This window comes from Dipodomys merriami, unplaced genomic scaffold, assembly GCF_024711535.1.
Source record: "Dipodomys merriami isolate MVZ:Mamm:240054 unplaced genomic scaffold, mDipMer1.0.p SCAF_202, whole genome shotgun sequence".
Classification (NCBI taxonomy): domain Eukaryota; kingdom Metazoa; phylum Chordata; class Mammalia; order Rodentia; family Heteromyidae; genus Dipodomys; species Dipodomys merriami.
This window is the reverse complement of record NW_027203405.1, coordinates 650696-669969: the sequence shown is the minus strand read 5'-3', so window position 1 is coordinate 669969 and position 19274 is coordinate 650696. Positions and strand designations below refer to the sequence as shown.

The following is a 19274-nucleotide window of genomic DNA, read 5'->3' as shown; positions in this document are numbered from 1 at the left end:
GGCGCCCAGCAAGGAAGCCACATTTCAAAGAGAACAGCCTTCCATGCCAGGGGGATAGGGAAGGGGAAGGTGCGGTGCCTGGAGGACAGATGAGCGGTCTGGTCCTGGATTCCTGCTAGCACCTCCTGGTCCTGTCCGTGCTTTCCGGTGCCGCAGCGGCAGGCGGGGAAGGCAGGCAGGCTGCGCTCGGAGGCCGGGCTCCCACAGGGCCCGGTGTACGTCAGGCTGCAGCTCCGGGCAGCCCAACACGGAGCATCTGGTCCTTTGCCACTCGCACACTGCTGCCTCCTGAATTATGTCTGTTCTGGGTTATTAGCAAAAGCAAATGTGAAGCCATATGGGAAGTACCTTGTAAATTACAGAGTACTGCGCCGTGGCGCACGGAGGCTCGCGCTCTCAAAGCTTTTCCTGTGTGGCCGCACTCATTATCTATTGCTGGGAAGCAGAGCCTCAGCCTCACACAATTATTGAGAAGCCAGCGATTGGCAAGAGACCTGTCTTGCTATGAAGACCAGATGGCATTCAGACCCCCGAGGCCCTGCTCTCAGACCGCAGTGCCTGGGTCCTGTTGCTAGCAGAGGCACCAATCGGCGCTCCCTGTGAGGGAGAGGTGGGAGCAGCAATGACGCTGGGGTGGCATCTGGGGCCTGGGCACAGCCTTCCCGGCCCGAGCACCACGCTGCACACAGCAGGACCCTCCCATCAGGAGCTGCCCTCTGGGCCAGGGGCAGTCTACCTGCAGGACAGCACAGAAGGCACAGCACAGTACCACATCTGTCTTTCAGAAAAGGCAGTTTAACCGAGTGCCGGTGGCTCACGCCTGTAATCATAGCTACTCAGGAGGCTGAGATCTGAGAGTCGCAGTTTGAAGCCAGCTTAGGCAGGAAAGCCCATGAGACTTATGTCCAATTAATTACTCAAAGGCCAGAAGTGGAGCTATGGCTCAAGTGGTAGAACACTAGCCTTGGGCAAAAAAGCTCAGAGACAGTGCCCAGGCCCTGAGTTCAAGGCACAAAACTGGCACCGGGGAAAGGGGGAAAAAAAGGCAGTTTACCTGCATCACCAGGTCAGCAGTGGGTCCTGACAAGGCCGCATCCCAGCCCTGCAGCCTGTCTGGCCTCCACTCACAGGGAGGCTGGATTCTAGAGGAGGCAGGACAAAGAGACGTGGGCACCGGCCTAGCGAAAGCTGAGTGGCTTGCCTGTGCACAAGCCAGACTGGCGGGCAGTGGTCCTGCCCAGCCATGTCCCCGGCGTGTGCAAGGCCCTGTGGCTTGCACTGCTGCAAACCAGAGGTGCAAATCAAAATAAAGGGGGGCGCTTGCCACAAGCTTCAAGTCTGACGATTGGCATGGGAGTGAGAAAGAAGAGAAACTGCCCCATAAAAGGAAGAGACGATTTAAACCACTGCTTCCGCACACGCTAGCAGAATATACTGCTCACCACCAACGCGGACATTCAACCCGCTGCAGAGACATTGCTCACCGCAGCTTGATTGGGCTGTGACGTCAGCACTCTCCGCTCAGCTGTGGTCCAGCCCGCCTCACGCCCAGGCCCCCCAGGGGAAGCTCTACCGTTGGGAGCCATTAAGAACACGCTGTGCCAGGGAGCGGCCCAACTGGGCATCCTCCTCCTCATCAACTCAACCACACGTGCGGTGGGCACAGCTCAGCCCCGTCAGAAGGCTGAGAGCTGAGGATTGCAGCTGCCATGGCTGCCCGCCCCCACCAGGCCTTCGGGAAGGCCGGGGCTCATCGTCAGGACCAGGTGACGTGTAGGAAGAAACCCGTGGTAAAGCCTCATGCTGATGTAAAATCCAGCACCAGGCCAGCACTAAGGGCACTCGGTGCGCTTGAGGCAGGGATCCACTCAAGGCAGCGCCTGCGGCCCTGGGCGGTGCCTGCTTCTCTGCTCTGCCACGCTGTCAGGTGAGCCGGGGCAGCCTGCATACACGGTCTACGGGCACGCATCTGCCACTGCCGACGGCCACCCCTCTCCTACTCCAGGGCTTTGTTTTCTATTTTCATTTTATTTACTTACTTTTGTTTCTCCTTGTATTTCTATTCAATTAATTGGGGGGATAGAAATGAAGGCAAAGCCCTCTCAAGTGCTCACTCCTGCAAAGGAGCCTCCTGCTCTCACGGCAGTCGGTGCTCCCTGGAGTTTGGTGAGTCAACCTTGCCAGACCCCCGGTTGCTTTGAGCCAACTCTGCCCAGCGTGGCTTCTTGACTAATTACTCACAATGGATCATGTTATCCTCAAATAAGAGGTGGGGAAAATTCCCCGAGCCCTCGGCTTCCCCGCATGGCGTAAGCACTCAGCAGCGGGCTGCTATGGTTCGGAGGAGCGCGTCCCCGTGAAGTTCCCGAGTGCAGACGGAAGCCCTCACAGGGCCGTGTGGAGAGACGGGCCTCTGCGAGCAGACCAAGTCCCTTGGCAACTCCATCATGCCCAAAGGGATGCAACTTTTGACAGTCTCAGACGGGAGGGGGAGGGCTCCGGCTGAGGCCCTGGCCTTCTGCCCGTGAGGACGCGGCAGTCCTCCCCTCTGAAGGCCTGAGACCAGTCTCTTCATACAGGGCACCTGCTGCTGCCGGGCTCCTTCCTGGGCTTCTCAGCCTCCAGAACTGCTGTTCATCAACGGCTCCGTCTAGGGGGGCGAACAGCACGAGCCGACGAAGGCATGCATGCGATGTAATTCAGTGGCTCTGCACAGCACCTGCCACAAAGCAGGTGTTGCCGACAGCAGTGGTCCACCTCTGAGCGCCTACATCCGGGTCATCATTGCCCTCATCCTCGCTGAGCCCTGCCACTGAGACACCAAGCCCCTACACACAACCCGGGCACGAGTGTCTCGTGCCGCGTGCCCGCAGTATAAAGGTACTTGCAGTGAAGGTATTCTGTCTAAGGCAGGAGCCTCTCCTCTGTCCGTGGAATACTAGTGACAGTGTGCACCTCTCCCTTTAACCTCAAGACAGAAACCGATCTCATGGAGCTTTACTGTTTACATGCTCGCTGGCCACCCGGGAGGGACAGAATAGGTATTCAAGAGAAATGGTCAGCCGGGCACCAGCGGCTCACACCTGTAATCCTAGCTACTCAAGAGGATGAGACCTGAGGACTGTGGTTCAAAGGCAGCCTGGACAGATGAATCTGAAAGAGTCTTCAACTAACCACCAAAAAGCTAGAAGTAGAGGGTTGGCTCAAGTGGTAGAGAGCCAGCCTTGAATGAAAAGCCAAAACGAGAACAGGCCCTCAACCAAGATCTGGTAGCAGCACCAAAAAGTAAAATAAAAGGAATCAATTCTACCACAGAATAAGCAAGTACCAGGCTGCTACCTGATATGGGGGGAGAGGGAGGGAGGGCTGGTCCTGGGACTTGAAATCTGGGTCTGGGCGCTGTCCTTGAGCGACAAGAGCTCAAGGCGAGTGCTCTACTACTTGAGCCACAGCATCATTTCTGGCTTTCTTCAGTGATTAATCAGAGATAAGAGTCTCATGGACCTTCCTGCCTGGGCTGGCTTCAAACTGCAGTCCTCAGATCTCAGCCTTCTGAGTGGCTAGGATGATAGGCCTGAGCCACCAGCGCCCAGCAATGGAGAAGCTTCCTAACCTGAAAGCCAGGATTAATGTCCAGTACAGTATAGTGGGCTGTAAACTCTGTTTAAACAATTCTGCAACAAGTATATGGATATCAGGAGCACAGCAGCTGCATCCCCTGCATTACTCTGCGCCCCTTAGAAACAATGCTGGCAGCTTGGTGACACCATCTGCGTGGTCAGACGTGACAACACCTACACTCTGGCGATCGGAAGATGCAATCCAAGAAGCACACCAATTCAACCTCAGCATACATGAAAGGAGAAGGAAAAATGATTTCAGCACACATGCCCAGAGGTGCTGAGATCCGGTGACATTATTATTTACACAAAGGTCACAAGTGTCTATTGTTAAAGATGCATACACATGCATCACAATTTTTAATGTAACACGAGAATATCACTGGCAGAGTTTTAGGAATGCGTTTACTTAGTAGGGAAATCAGGCAAGAGGTCAGGCTCCCATTAAAATGCCTAGAAGTTTAGAAAGAAGATGCAAAGAGGCAAGCAAGCAGCTCACGTGGCTGTTCTACGCCTGTGACACGGTTCCGCCCCTCTGCAGTCCAGATTTCAAACAAGCCCCGAGTCTAATTTCCATCACTGCTGACCGTATCGGCACTTAGACGGCAGGAGACCGTAGATGTCTCCCCTCAGCCCTGGACAGTAAGGAGGCCGGGGACGACACTACCCACACCACATTCATGACGCAGTGGCTGAATGCACAGGATCTGCCTTCTCTGCTCTCGGCTCCTCTATGTTCTGTGTCCGCGTGCTCCTGCTGGGCAGGCCGTACGCGCACGCACTGACGCACAGGCACCTCTCGCAGAGGATGGACTTCTGGACGCACGACGCTGCCCACCGAGAGACAGAACATTGAGGCAATGTGGTTCCTCGTGCTGTTAGATCAACACTAGAGAAGAGAAAATGCGAGCCAGTGGAAAATTACCAGAAGACCTGTAAGCATCAAGATGAGCCAAAAATGAAAAGGCAAGCTGTCCTGAAGCCATTCAAAACTGCTCTGAGCTGGGCACCAGCGGCTCACGCCTATCATCCTAGCTACTCAGGAGGCTGAGATCTGAGGATGGCAGTTTGAAGCCAGCCTGGGTAGGAAAGTCCGTGAGACTCTTATCTCCAATAAATTACTCAAAAAAACCAGAAGTGGCGCTGTGGCTCAAGTGGTAGAGCACTCACCTTGAGCAAAAGAAGTTCCGAGACAGGGCCCAAGCCCAGAGTTCAAGCCCCAGGACTGGCAAAATAATAGATAAATAAATAAAGCAAAAAACAAATAGCTTTGAAAGTGGGGGGAAGGTTATAGAGGGGGTGAATACAATTAAATGCATGGAAATATCACAATGAAACCCTCTTTACAAGGAAGATATGCTAATAAAAGTTAATAAAAACATACATTCCGTTAATTTATTTAGTTACTTAGGGAAATAAACTGATTTTCAACAGTTCTAGGTACCTAACATTTGGTCTGTTCAGTCTATATTTAGGCAGTAAACTAGCAGACATTATTTCTTCCCTTTGATCATAATTTGATGACACTGAGCCCTGTGGCCATATTTTAATATAATCATTTGACACTAGGTAAAAAAATAAGGAGATCAACTTTTAATATGCTTCGTGGCATTTCACAAAGGCTCGTCGGTGTCCTGTTTCATCTGTACAGCTTTTGAAGATGGCAATGCCCAGAGCAGGGCACAGTCTTTCATTTGTAGAGTGGCGGATCTCCTCTGGGCTGCGCCTGCCACCTCTGTGCTCCCACACCTTCCGATGCCCCTAACTGCCCACAGTTCTGGAGGCTGGAGGTCGGAGGTGAAGACTCCGATGATGGCACCTCCTGTCTCCAATGGCGGCTCTGATGAGGATGGGTGGTGATGGGGGGGGCGCCTCCCGCCCCTCTGCCACACCCAGACTACCTAACCTGTGCCTTCGGGTGCTCTCAAGCAGTGTGTGCATACACCGAAAACGCTTGTAATTTTTGCGCTTAAATTACAAAAAGTATTGTGCTATAAATCTAATCCTGACTTTTACTTTTTCACCCAATGTTTTGCATTTAAAAACACTTAAATCAGCTTTAATGAGGAACAATTTGCATACCACAAAACACACTGTCTTAAGAACATACTTTGACAAATGTGTCTGGGTTACCGCCATCGCCAAAGCTTCACGGAGGACATTTCCACCATGCCAAGGACCCCTTCCCCTGGGCACCCAGCCAGCAGTGCAGCTCTGTGCTGAGCCACCACGGGTCTGCCTTCCTGCTGTGAGCCAACCCCCAGATCACTGTGAGCTGGCTTATTTTTTTTTTTGGGGGGGGGGGCCTGAACTCTGGGCCTGGGCGCTGTCCCTCAGCTCTTCAGCTCAAGGCGAGCACTCTACCACTTGAGCCACAGCGCCACTTCTAGCTTCTTTTTGTTTATGTGGTGCTGAGGAATCGAACCCAGGGCTTCATGCATACAAGGCAAGCGCTCTACCACTGAGCCACCTTCCAGCCCCTGAGCTGGCTTATTTTTATGTCTATCAAGGAACAGACATTTTTAGTTTCAATGAATTGTTTACCAGAGTTAAGTGGACTTGTACTATTATGTTTAAGAAGTCATAAACATACTCTCTTGTTTTGGTCTAGCTTTATAGCGTTACCTAGTATATGTAATAATGAACATGTTAATTTTGCAGTATAGTGTAAGAGTTTAAAGCTCCCTTCCCTTCCCATAGCTCAGCACACATCTTCCCCTCTCCACCACAGCTTGGCACGCTCCCTTCCTAGGCAACACAAGGCCCATGTAGTAAAGCAGTAAAGAATCAGCCTCCAACCCTCTCTATCCTGGGATGGCACTCCTCTGGGGCAGCTACCACCATCTAAGACAACAGGAACCCCTTAAGAGTAAGCTGCAGGACCCTTATCTACTATTTGGACAGCAGCCATCAATCCTAATCCACCATGATGAAGCCCCTGGCCCTCATGTCCAGACCAGGGCCCCTTACAGGCCCTTCTAAACCTCTTAGGTTATATGGGTCACCTCAGGCAATAACCGGCGCTTCTTCTCACTTCTCCCTTATGAGAAGGGATCTTGTCGGCCCCTTTCCTCTGTACCTGGATGTCTGCGTGGTTTTCTGGCAAAGTCCAGATAATCTAACACAAACCAAACCAACCAAAACTGAAACAATGAGTATACACATACTACACCACCACAGGCACTCAGATCTTTGTTCAAGACAAACTGACATTGTGTGCAGATCTGATACGGTCACCATTGCACGGCCACATCTATGGAATTTTAGACAGGAAGTAATCTGCCTCTACTAAACTGCCCTGGCCACATCCTTGGCACCTCTATGTGACTTTTACAAAACCCTGGGCCTGCACCCAATCTGTAGCCAAGTTGAGGAGAATTAACGCTGGAAACTATGAGCCTTTCAGTTGTTAGCTACAGTATATCCTCCGCTCTTTATGTCTTTTACCTCTCAGCAATGTTTTAGTTTTGTGAGCACAGATCTTGCATATACTTATTCCCAAATTAAATTTATTTTTAAAATAAATTTATTTCCTCAAGATGACCTTTCTCATCTCTTGTCCTAAACCCCAATAAAAACAAATTAACAAAATAAATAAATAAATAAATTTATTTCCCACTCCAGTGATGTCTGGGTACTTATCTTATGTCCTGGAAGTTTGCTAAGATGAGTTATTAGTTCCAGTTACTGCTGAGTTCTCATGTTTTTATATGCAATCATACCGTCTGTAAATACACAAGGTTTTACTTCTGTCTTGGCATTCAATGAGTCCCTCCCCGGCCCCTAGTTTTATGGCAATGACTGGCTTCCAGAACACCACTGAATAGGAATGGGGAGAAGCTTTCCGTTCCCAGGGAAAGGCTCTGCCCTACACTGTTCAGTTCAGTGTTAACAGCGGATTGCTCCTCTCTGCCTACTCGCGTGCCCATGTGCGTGTGTGTGCATGTGTGCGTGCGGGTGGCACATGCTTGTCAGAACAGTATCCATGGAGGAACAAGCTCAGTTCACTGTCCTCGAGGTCACCCTCCTACCCACCACTCTTTCCTCCTTTCTACCTCCCTTTGTCAAGAAGAAACTTCTTTCCTTGGGTAACAGTTACACATTCCAGACATATACTAGGTCAGTGTCCTTGGATCTTGTATGTTCACATTCTAGTTCTTGCTTCTTCACCCCTCATTCTTCTTTCACTCTTTCCAGATGTACTCGTTCTGTGGGAATTCCTCCACCCATTCTCCTGGCTCTGATTTGTTTTGATTAATTTATGCCCATAATGCTGCTTCTCAATCCACCTCTTCAATCATATCTTCACACTCGGTGTCTCCAACAGAATGGTCTATTATTCATTCTTCTAATTCTACTCTTGGCTAGTGTGGAGATGTCTTTTATTATAGAGTCAATTCTTTTTGCAAAGAAGAGGTAACACAGCTTCTTCCCACTTCTTCCCACCCTTCTGAGCCCCTCACACAGCCAAGAAACTAAACCATCTAGGACACGAGGAGGACAGCCAGGTGCACAGCCAGAAAGCCGCCTCACACTGCTCTTGTCTGTGCTGAAAGTCCTCACCGACAGCACAGACGCTGTTCCTGCCTCTGTCCCTGCCCCGCCGCAGCGGGAACCCAACAATCTGACTTTTTCCCTGAGCAAACTCCATCTCACTCTGCCCTATGGGTCCTGGAGGACGACGAAGCCCAGAGATTGGAGTCAGCACGCTGAACCATTCCAGATACTTTCTTATAGTTATAAACATGTGTGTGTGTGTGTGTGCACGCGTGCGTGCGAGCGCGCGCGCGCACATACACATACCAGTACCAGTACTGGGTCTGAACTCAGAGCCTTGTACTTTCACTCAGCTTATTTGATCAGGCTGTCATCCTACTACTTAAACCATGCCTCCAGTTCTATGTTTTGCTGGTTAAATGCAGAAAAGGCTTACGAATATGTCCGCCTAGGCTGGCTTTGAGCTTCAATCTGCAGACTGTAGCCTGCTGAGGGGCTATGATTATAGGCATACACTACTAGTGCCCAGCTTAAATCTGATCATTTACGTGCTAACTTTTTAAAAAGGAGCTCGATCACAGCAGTTTACAATATCCTTATGAACTGAGTGCCCGTAAGGACACTGGGACAGTGAGAGCAGTCTAGCTGGGGAGAGGAACTGCTTAGAGTGGCCACAGCAGACTGCACAGCTCAGATGACTCCAAGAGTGAATGGAAAGCTGTGGTGGTGTGCAAAGGACCAGAAGATGGCCAAGGCCTTAATGTGAACATCTCTGGTGCTGGAGTCCTTATTCACAAGTGATTCCACAACCAAGGTCTGAGACACAAAGTGCAGAGGGCTGTGGAAAGGAGGGCAGGCAGCCCTGATTCCCAGGCAGCAGGAAGACAGTGCTGTGCGAGGATGGGGATCAGCTTTTTCAAAAAGGAGGTACATAAGGTGACAGTACATTGGGGTGGCGGGAGGGGTTGATGGGTAGGAAGTAATTCCTAGCAAACAGGTTTGGTTTTAGAAGACTCCTCAGAGAACAAACAGTTAACTAACACTTGAAACTCCAAAAATTCATGTTTCCAAAGGCAACTAACTTACTGAGTCATCGAGAAAAACATCAAGCAAATGTCACAGCAGTGCCTGAAAGGAAGCAGGCACGTACACTGCTCGGCCTGGCCGGATAAGGATGGAGAGCTCCTTATCTCCCACACATCAGGATACAAGCTCAGTTACCACTTCTTGCTGGTAACAGAGAGCAAAGCTTCCCATGCTGACAAACACGCATTAACACTGCACCATTAACATTTCAACTCCTTGACGTTCCTCCACTTAATTGGAAGGGAGGAAATAGGTTCCTCGACCTCTCTTCAATCCAAAACAGTGTCTGTCATTTTCATTACTGGACGATACGACTGTGTGCTGCACCATGTAATAGGCATCCATCTACTTTACAGCAGGTCCCACAGCAAATAAAGCACCACTGGGTTATAATTTTCAGTAGTACACAAATAATACCCATAATAAATTTAAAACAGTATCATGCCATTCAATCAAAGAAATAGAAAACAGCCGGAGGGGGAAAAATGGATCCTGGACTCTTATACTATATTGATACATAATGGTGAGCAAGGCAATTACTTATACAGAGTCATGTAATTGCTCATTCAGAATTATTGAAATCAATTTCTGAAACTAAGAAAGACTAAGGCAAAAACGGAAAAAAAAAAAAAAACAACCAGAGAGCAATGTCTTCCAGTGATGACTTCATCATCTCTTAGGATTCATAAATACACTGGCCGACATGAACATATTTTGTATTTTTATAAAGCAAGACTCGATCAAGCCTACAAAACATCTAACAATTCTTTAGCATGTCTTCTACAACATCTGCTGGATTTCTCAAAGCCATCCAGGAACAAAGGGAGAAATGAAGCAGGGGAGAAGGGAAGGGGAAAGGGAGGGGAGGAGGGAAGGGGAAGGAGAAGGGAAGGGGAAGGGAAGGGGAGGAGGGGAGGGGAAGGGCAGGATGGCGAGATGGACGGCAAGGCCTGGGTCTCACTCAAGAACTCACAGGCAGGCACATGAGTTTTAAGAGATTCATTGGCGCAAAAGAGAAGGTGTCCTCACAGCAGACCCAGGCTGCAGTGTGCTGCCTTGGGCACTTTGTACATCAGTATAGAGTTTTCCAGGTACAGCCGGGCTTTTCCAGCATCCGGGGACAGGGAGGGCTGTGACCCACTACGGGTGACCCAGGGCCAAGGGTGGGAGTAACCTCCAGAGGACTGCCGGCTCTGGGAACCGTCCTTGCTGGGGGCCAGTGGTCACGGCGCCACGGGGCTGTTTCTATATGGCTCTTTCTGCATGGCTCCGGGTTGTTTGGGAGGCGGGAAGTATGGGTATTTGGCAACAAGTCCGTGGCTATGGTACTGCATCTGTGGCTTTATTATTCCTTCCCCATCTGAGGGCACTCAATTCCTGGGTCACTTTCTGTTCGGGAGATAACATGGCAGTCATTTACAGCTAGATTCTGATTCCATTTTCTGGGCAGGAATTGGCAAACTGGCTTACAGCCCAAACTTTGGCCCACTGCCTATTTTTATGAATAATATTTTATTGGAGCACAGCCATGCTCATCTGTTTACCTTCCATCCCCAGCTCTTTCACACTACAACAACAGTTGGAACTCTCGATCCAAAGCCTAAACAACTTTGTAGCTGACCCTTCACAGAAGTCTGATAACCCCGTTAGAGCTACAAGCTCCCCTAGACACTGGTTAAATAAAACATAGATCAACACCACAGTGAAACGGTAATCTGACATTTACTGAGAGTTTCTAATGGTCTTATAGAGATATTTCAATATAATGCTATGATTTAAGTACATGAAATGGTAAATACAGTCTTCATGGGGGGCGGGGGGGGGGGGGAATTGGTAATCGGTACATCCAAAAATTGATACTCTGAAAACATGAATAAATACTGTCTCACTATATCCTCTTAAACCTCACTTTAAAGCCTGTTTTTAAATTCAGCTGTTACAAGGAAGTGCGCATTTCCCCACTGCATCCAGAGGCAGTGGCCACTCGACAAAGGCCCATTCGGTCCAATTTCAAGACCTCAGTAAGACACAAAGTGCTTCCTTGTAATAGATCTGCCCACCTGAGACTGGACTCTATCATCCCACGCCTGGCTGTCTGAGGATCATTATCCTCACTGTGATGTACTGAGTTCTAAGTCCATTTTATGATAACTGAATTAATTCCATCTGTTCTACACTGTCCTTCCTACTAAAACTTCACTCTGCTGTCACTCCAGAAAGGACCTTAGGGAGCTGAGACTATAATGCGCTGTGTGTTGGGGGGGAGGGGAGACACATCCACCTCCGATCGGAGGTAGGGCTGCTTTTACAACACACAGGGCCACCAGGCATCCACGTGGAAACCACCTCCTCAGGAGCAGCAGCTGCCCGGGAGCAGAGGCTCATCTGTGCCAACTTGGGCTTGGAGAACAGATCTGCAGGTGTGGGGAGGGGAGATGGGAAGCACAGCAGCATGGAAGATGCGGCAGCTATAGACATCCGGTGACGTTACACCAATGTTCTGTTCCCTTGGCTCACATCCACCCCAGACCCGCACGAGGACCGAGTGCCCACTCCCCACAGGGTGAGCAGAATCTGATGGCAGCTGGTGCACAGTGCCACTGTGGGGCTGACAGGCCCAGAGACAGTGACGCGGGAAAACGTAAGGCAAGAGGCAGGCACAGGTGCAGACATGCAGCCAGCTCTGTGGGGACCTGCTGCACCCGCAGAAGCCCCAGCCCCAGCTACACTGTGCATTCCTGCTTCGTTCTTGTCCCAGATCAGAACTGCCCTGATCTGATGGTCTGACTGGCACGCAGGGCTGCACACCTGTATCTGGGTCACTGGCCTCACCCTCCTGCATCCGTGTCGTAGGGCTCACCACAGTTCCAGGCGGTCAGGTCATTAGAGCCCCTGACAGTCTGGTCGGGCCTCCTGGTCTGGTGGGGCTGACACCCACCCTCAGGACGTGGCGTGTTCCATGAGGACCTGTCTGTGTGCACCCTGCTCCCCACCGACAGCACACACAGCCTTCACTTCTGGCTCCTGTGGGGAGCTCTCTCTCAGACCTCTGTGGTCTGCAGGGACTTTCCTGTCCTCTGGGAACACAGTAGCCCCAGGCACCATAAATTCACTTAGCCCTGGGTCACAAATTGCCAGCAAACGTTCAGACTTCCTTTGTTTGCATAAAGTTCCCAGTTAAAAGTATGAACCTTCAGGACACTCAGTGTCTGTGCAGTCCCTGGCAGGCTCAGCAGGGCTGTGAGGGCAGCTGTGGTAGGGAGAGCTCAGGCAGCAGAGATGCAGCTGGCCCCCCTCCAGGCAGCCCCTTCTCCTCTCCGTCTCTGACACTCTAATGCTACAGGAAGGCCTGGCAGTAGTCTCAAGCCCTGGGGTTGGGAGGGTGGGAAATGGAAGCCCATGGCCAAGGGTGACGGCCCAGCTGCTTCTTTCCTCTCTTCTCCCACGGGGATGAGGCGCTCTAGGCCTTTGCTGTAAATAAACAACGAAACCATGTTCCTCTAACTCAGCCGTTCTGCAACCTGAGGCTCCCCACTCCAGGCTGGTGGCCCCCAGAGGGATTTCCCGGGACCCCCAGGGCCGTCCCAGCCCCCAGCGCCCACACTCCCAGCAGCTTCTCTCCATCTGGAGAAAGGACCAGGAAACTGAATCTGGGTTGCTGGTAAACCTGGATGGAGAGCCCATGGAGGGTGCAGTGCGCCAACACAACTGCCCGGTGAGAGCGGCAGCCCCTGGAGAATGGTTCTCCCCCAGCTGGACAACACTGCCCCACGAAGGCTTATCAGTGCACGCAAAATGGAAAAGCAAGTTCTACGAGTGGTGGGGCAGCCTGGAAGTCGGGCGTGCCGGCCCCGGGGGCCTCAGGCGGCTGCCTGGGGACACCACAGTCCAGCAGTGTGCTGGACTCTTCCAAAGAACCGTGACGGGAAGCAGATCATAGCTTGCTTTCTGATTGTTTCTTTTTTTTTTTTTTACTAAGAATAAATTGAAAGATTATACTTCAAGCAAAGAATGAAATGGCTTTTTTCCCATAATAGCCTTTTCCTCCCAAATGAAAGTGCGCTGCCAGTAAGGCCAATCTTAGTGCCACCTAATACCACTTGCACATGAGCAGGGGTGTGCGCGGGGGATTCTGGGAAGCCACCCGGCAGCAGACGGCCTGGGCCAGGCTGGGAAGCGCGCTCGCACCGCGGCAGGGCACTTACCAGCGCAGGGCAATCTTGATGGGGGTGGTGAGGCAGGACGTGAACAGGTCGGCTGGGAGGTCGGGGATCATGGGCAGGAGCTCGTGGGCCTCGCAGGCCGCCAGCTGGATGCAGTTCTTCATCGATGGGGGCAGGGGCATCTGGGCGAGGGGGTGGTTTGGGTTAATCGCGGCTACCTACGGGGAGAATGCAGGAAGACAGGCTTAGCTGGGGGTAAGGAGCTGGAGGGCCTACGGCAGTGGGGTTTTACCACAGTCTTCGGGGGAGACCTAACGGTAGAATCCTCTCCTGGAGAGTGAGTACGAGCCTGGGAACCTCCCAAGAATCACCCCCAAGATCCTTCTCGCAGCAGAACATGGCTCTGCACAGCAAGCCTGCTTCCTTTGTGGTCCTGCCCGGGTGACCCTCACGTCCCCCACCCCCAGCCCCTGCCGGCCATGCAGAATGTTTACGCTTAGCACTCCATCTTTAAGCTAGCACAGCCTTATTTAGGTTGTTTATGACAAGAAAGACGCTCAAGGTATTTGAAGTCAACAACAAAGGCAAAACAGAAGACGTCAAATGACAGCTGGAGTGTGCCCGCCACTCCTCACACCCCGAGACCGAGGGACGCAAGTGTGCCGGCACAGCGGGGCAGGTGGAGCATTTGCTCCTAGGGCCACCTGACTTCTCTGCGTGTTCTATACACGGATGTTCATTGATAACAGATGGGGAGATAATCAGCTGCTTGACAGTCACCTGGATACCGTTTTGTTGAGGCAAAGGCCTGGGGCAGGGCTGTGGTGTCACCGAGGTCTGGGAAGCAAGGCTCCAAGCTAATTAGTGCACACTAAGAGAATGCACACTTCTATTTCCTGACTTAATAGTCTAGTTAAAAGTGTCAATCTTGTTTTCTTGCTTGCTTTTTGAGACAGAGTCAGGGCCTTCAAAGCTGGCCTTGAAATTGCAATCCTCCTGTCTGAGCCTTCTAAGAGCTGGGATTGCAGGTGTGTGCCAGCACACCCAAGCTGCTGAAGGGCTCCATCTCTTCACTAATGCAGCAGTCAAGTGTTTAAGAAGACGAGAGGCCTGGCTGACGCTTTGCTCACCCAAACTGTCAGAGAACTGCCACGTGCCCCCCAAAGCAGCGGCACCCAAACCAACACCAGGCCGGACATCGTGAGCAAGGCAGCAGGGCTACCTTCCTCTGCTTCGCACCATGCCACCTGTGACCACACCGGAACCTGTCACAGGCCTGCGCGTCATTTTCAGAAAAAGAAGCCTCACGAGAGCCCACGAGGTTTCACAGGGAGTATCCTAGGTGTGATGCCGGGGTGGGGTGGGGGGCAGTGTGTGGGCACCGGCTCTGCCCCTCCAGGGAGCACAGGTCAGCACCTCTCATCCATGAGGTGCCTTAGCTTGGAGAGGAAAGTGCGGGCGGCGGCCTCGGGACCTGGGACGGTGGCAGAGGAAGGGAAGCCCCAGGAGCCCGAAACCACTCATCAGCCCACCAGAGAAAAGCGGCCTGCAGGGCAGGAGCAAAGGAAGGAAAAATCCTGAAGACGAGGTGGGTGGTGGGCTGCTGGAGAGACATTTGCATTTTCATCCGTTGGCCTAAATGACAATGCTGAAGAATAACACATAGGTAATGAAGATAATGAAACATTAACCCAGAAAATCCTGACTACACACTTGCCCACACAGCCCTCGGGAGCCACCCCCCGCCCCCATCTCCCCTTCACTCGCCGATGTGTTCCATACACATCATTGGCCATAATGAAAAGTTATGCATTATGGAGCCCCAGTGTAATTCAACCCATCTTGGTTAGGGATTTGACGGAACACAGCTCCATCTCAAACCTGATCAGATGAAGCTGAATGCCAGCAAGAACCCGCTTCTATGTGGCTTTACTTATTCACAGTGCTGTTCTCCAGCAAGGATCTGGAGAACGGCACTGCGGGCTGCTCATCATCGGCCTCCAGGGCTTTTGTTACTGGTTACTTAAGTCCAGCCCAGGCTTGTGCTGTAAATTCCATGGGGCAGACCCCACTGCACACCGACTGGAGCAGTGGGAACGGCGCAGGGCCGGGCTTCCAAGGCAAGTGGGGAGCCTGCATTTCTAAGCAGGGATGGTACACATCTGCCTCGTGACTTGCAGAGACTGCGTACGCATCATCCTTTTTTCCCCTCCTTACTGGCAGTGCCTTCTTCTAGTTGCGTAGTTGGTAATATTTCTCAGCACTCTTTTGCATATTGGTATGCTCATTTGCTTTAAAACACCCTCACGAGGTAAGTCCATTCTCAAAGATGTTCGGCAATGAGGAAATGGGCTTCAGGAAAGAAAACCACTGTCCATCTGTCTGTCTGTCTGTCAGGTTAACACAGGCCAGGGAGGCCAGCAGTGGCTCCTGACTGTGGGGCACTCTTCATTCCTCCATCTTATCTGGACCTCCATGAGTCTATTCCAGGCACCTAGGATACCAAGGTTCCAAACAGCACATTCAATACCTTCAAGTGCAGTGTTCCGCAACGTGTGCTGGTTCCTGACCAGCCAACCTGGTGACAATGGTGTGTAACGCATTGTCATCATTTTTTTTTGTGCCAGTCGTGGGGCTTGAACTCAGGGCCTGGACTCTGTCCCTGAACCTCTCTGTGTTCAAGGCTAGCACTCTACCACTTGAGCCACAGTGCCACTTCAGGCTTTTTCTGTGTATGTGGCACTGAGGAATCAAACCCAGGGCTTCATGAGTACTAGACAAGCATCCTACCACTAAGCCATATTCCTAGCCCCTGCACATTTGTGTATGTTTGCTGTAGTGTGTAGCATCTCAATCTGCTCAAATGGAATGTACTAACGGCTGCATGTTTATTAATAATTATTTCTACTACAGAAACAGAAAATCCGAAGTACAAATCAAATACTTGTATATGCAATAGCAAAACCAATATAAATAAATATTTTAATAAAAACTGCCATTTCTATGTGTAATATATTTTTTTCTATGTGTAATATAAAATGTGCCATGTTAATGTGTGTGTGTGAGAGAGAGAGGGGGGGGGTGCTGGGCTAGACAAATATATTCTAGCCCTGTGCTAACAATTTTAAATGTACAGTTCCAAGTTTGGTGGCATTAAGTACCACCAGCACTCAGTGGATTTTTTTTTTTCTTTTTTTAAAGAAGAGAGAAGGCAAGATTGCGTGTAAAACCATTTTCTGGGCTCTGGCTTTATAAGCTAAAATAGATCAACAAAGCCACTGGCTCTGCACAGGAAATTAGTTTCTGGTCTGTCGCATCAACCCTGCTATGCAGGCTGATGGGTCTGCGCACGATCTCATCCACAGCTCATCAGTCCTGAGTCATGCGGGGGCCACGCAGAAGCTCTGGCGTCTACGGCAGCATCAGAGTATGGTCCTCAAGGCCTGGCCCTCTAGGGCTGGTGGGGTCGCTCCATGCCTGGGCTTGGTGGAAGAAGGCTGGGAAGGAGGGAACGAGGGGACATCTGCCCTGCGTGGGCTCTGGGAGGGCTGGGCACACTGGAGCAGACCCAGGTAGTCGTGAAATGTGACAGGTAGCCTGAGAGATGTCTGGAACTGCTGGCAGACTGACATTATCTTAATAAGCACCACTAACTACCACTGGGCCTAGAAGTATAAAGATGGCTGACATGATTAAAAGGGACTTAACTGTAAGTGAGCAGCAATGGCCACTTATGCAACAGCTAAGCTCAATATTCTTATTTTCCTTTTTAAAGGGCCAGGTATTCTCATAGCATAGCGTGAAAGGAATAGCGGTGTGCTCACTAGTGTCTCTATGAAGTTCTTCCACATGAAGTTTACTCACTAAACAGAGCTGAGAACGGCCCCACAGTTCCTCTTGCCACAAACTCCGAAGATGGCAGTTCTTTTGCCTCTGCTGTCTGTCTGCACAAACCTTCGGGAAGCTCAGCCTCTGAAGAACCAGAACAGCTTCTGACACGGGGCCTCTGCCAGGCTGCAGGCCTGGGGGCGCTGCCAGACACATGCGCCTAGCTGGCTGGAAGCGGGCCGAGGCTGTGGTGCTGGTGAGTGAGGTGTATGGCACGGCTGTCTGCACCTCACCCGGTGCAGAACCAGGGGTAGAGAGACACCCTGCACTGCTGCCTGCTGCCTGAGAACACAAGACAGGAAGGCACAGAAACATTTTCATCCCAGTGTGTGCATTAGGAACAGAATGTATGAAAAACCACAGACGGAAGGCCTAACCACGCACACAGCCTGGGCAGGGGCTGGGTATGAGGGAAGGAAGGCATGCTCTCGGGCCACAGGTGATCCTAAGTTCAGCAGCACAAAGCACCAGTGCCCTAGACCTGATGGTATCTGTCTGCTGGACTCAATGGGGTGCATTCACCACCCACACTATGGCCAGCTGCTCCAAACACACAGCAGAGCTCTGCCTCTGGGGCAGGCAGACGCGAAGCCTTCGACAGCCACCACAGAAACACAGGCTGGCATTCCAGGAAAGGGTTCTGCCGATGAACATTACTTCTCAGTCTTGCTAAAATACAAAAAAATCCCATTCCAACCCAAGTCACTTCCCACACATGGTTTCAGCTTCGATGTGTCGAAGGCACTGACCCTTTAATTGAACCAATTCTCCAAAAACAGCTTGCAGGCTAAGGCTAACTGCTCTAACTTGCTTGGAAAGGCCGCTGGGCAGAGCAGAGCCGTGAATATTCGGGCTGCAGCAATGCTCCACAGAGCTGACCAAGCACAGTCCACGCGTGCAGCACCGCTGCCAAAGAGCCTTCTCCCAGAAAAATCGAGAGGCTTGAGCACCGGAATGATCTTCATCCTGAAAACTCCCCGAGACTTCTGGAGGACTTGGGAAGCACCCAGGAGAAGCTCTAGATGTGATTCTCTGCAGCAGCCGTGACCCCTGCTGCCTTGCCCACACCCCTGGGCCCCATGGAGCCCTGGGCTCAGGCTCGCGAGGAAGCAAGCAGGCGGCTTCCAGGCCTGTGGCCGCATGCTACAGATGCATGCCCAGCTCAGGGCAGCACCCACACTTTTCTTTTCCGAACTGGCCACTGGCCTCAAGCCACTTCTGCCCCCTTTCTCATGCATACAAGAGATGTGTTTGTGGAGACTTAGGGGCACCCATAATTCAGGAGTCTTTAACAAGTGAAGGGACTCAAGACTATCATCTCTTGGATGATACTTTGAGCTCTGCCTTAAACCAGCGTTGTTTCCATTCTCATTTCAACAACATGTCATTACAGGGGACCGTGTGCAAAGTTCAAAGGGACAGCCAAGGCTAGTGGGAGCAAGGCTAGTGCTGCTTGCTCAGCTCCCTTCACATTCAAACGTCCAGGCTGTGACACTTGTACTGATGCAGCCAGTAGAGCCTAAGTAGAGGTGGCATTTCTAATATACAATTCATGTAATCATATGCATCAAATACTAAACAATAACATTAAAACCCAGTAGTGTGCACTGCTGGGAGATTTTGGGCAGGAGGACAGAGGGGCTGCTTTTGGTGCATGACACCTGAATGTTGCCCTCTCAAGCAATGGTCTGTCACAAGTACCCCAAGTTTACCCACGTGAACCATCCATTATTTTATAGGCATTTAGCTGCTGGCCATTCAATGGCTTCTAAATGCTCTCACTCATCCAGCAACTCAGTGAACATGGTTAATTAGAAATTATAAGCAAATTCCACTCCCCAATTGCTCTTGGATGGTGTCAACAACTACAGAAAAGGCGATGCTAAGAGTCCTGCACCAGGAGACGGGGTGAGGTGATGAGCCTGCCACTGCTGAAGGATAGAGCAGGGTGTGTGGTAGTGCCGTGTGGGGTGAGCGTGGCTGCAGAGCCCTGTGGCAGCAGGAGGGTCTGGAAGATACA

General features: G+C 51.2%; 1 protein-coding gene across 3 annotated transcripts in view; it reads right to left on the bottom strand.

Moving 5' to 3' along the window:
* Nucleotides 1–19274, bottom strand: part of Rptor (regulatory associated protein of MTOR complex 1) — a 287902-nt gene that overhangs the window by 123507 nt on the left and 145121 nt on the right. For all 3 annotated transcript variants that reach the window (XM_070031607.1, XM_070031605.1, XM_070031608.1), the window contains one exon: nt 13409–13584. In XM_070031607.1, coding sequence (XP_069887708.1) covers nt 13409–13584 — 176 coding nt within the window. The remainder of the gene's footprint in view (nt 1–13408; nt 13585–19274) is intronic.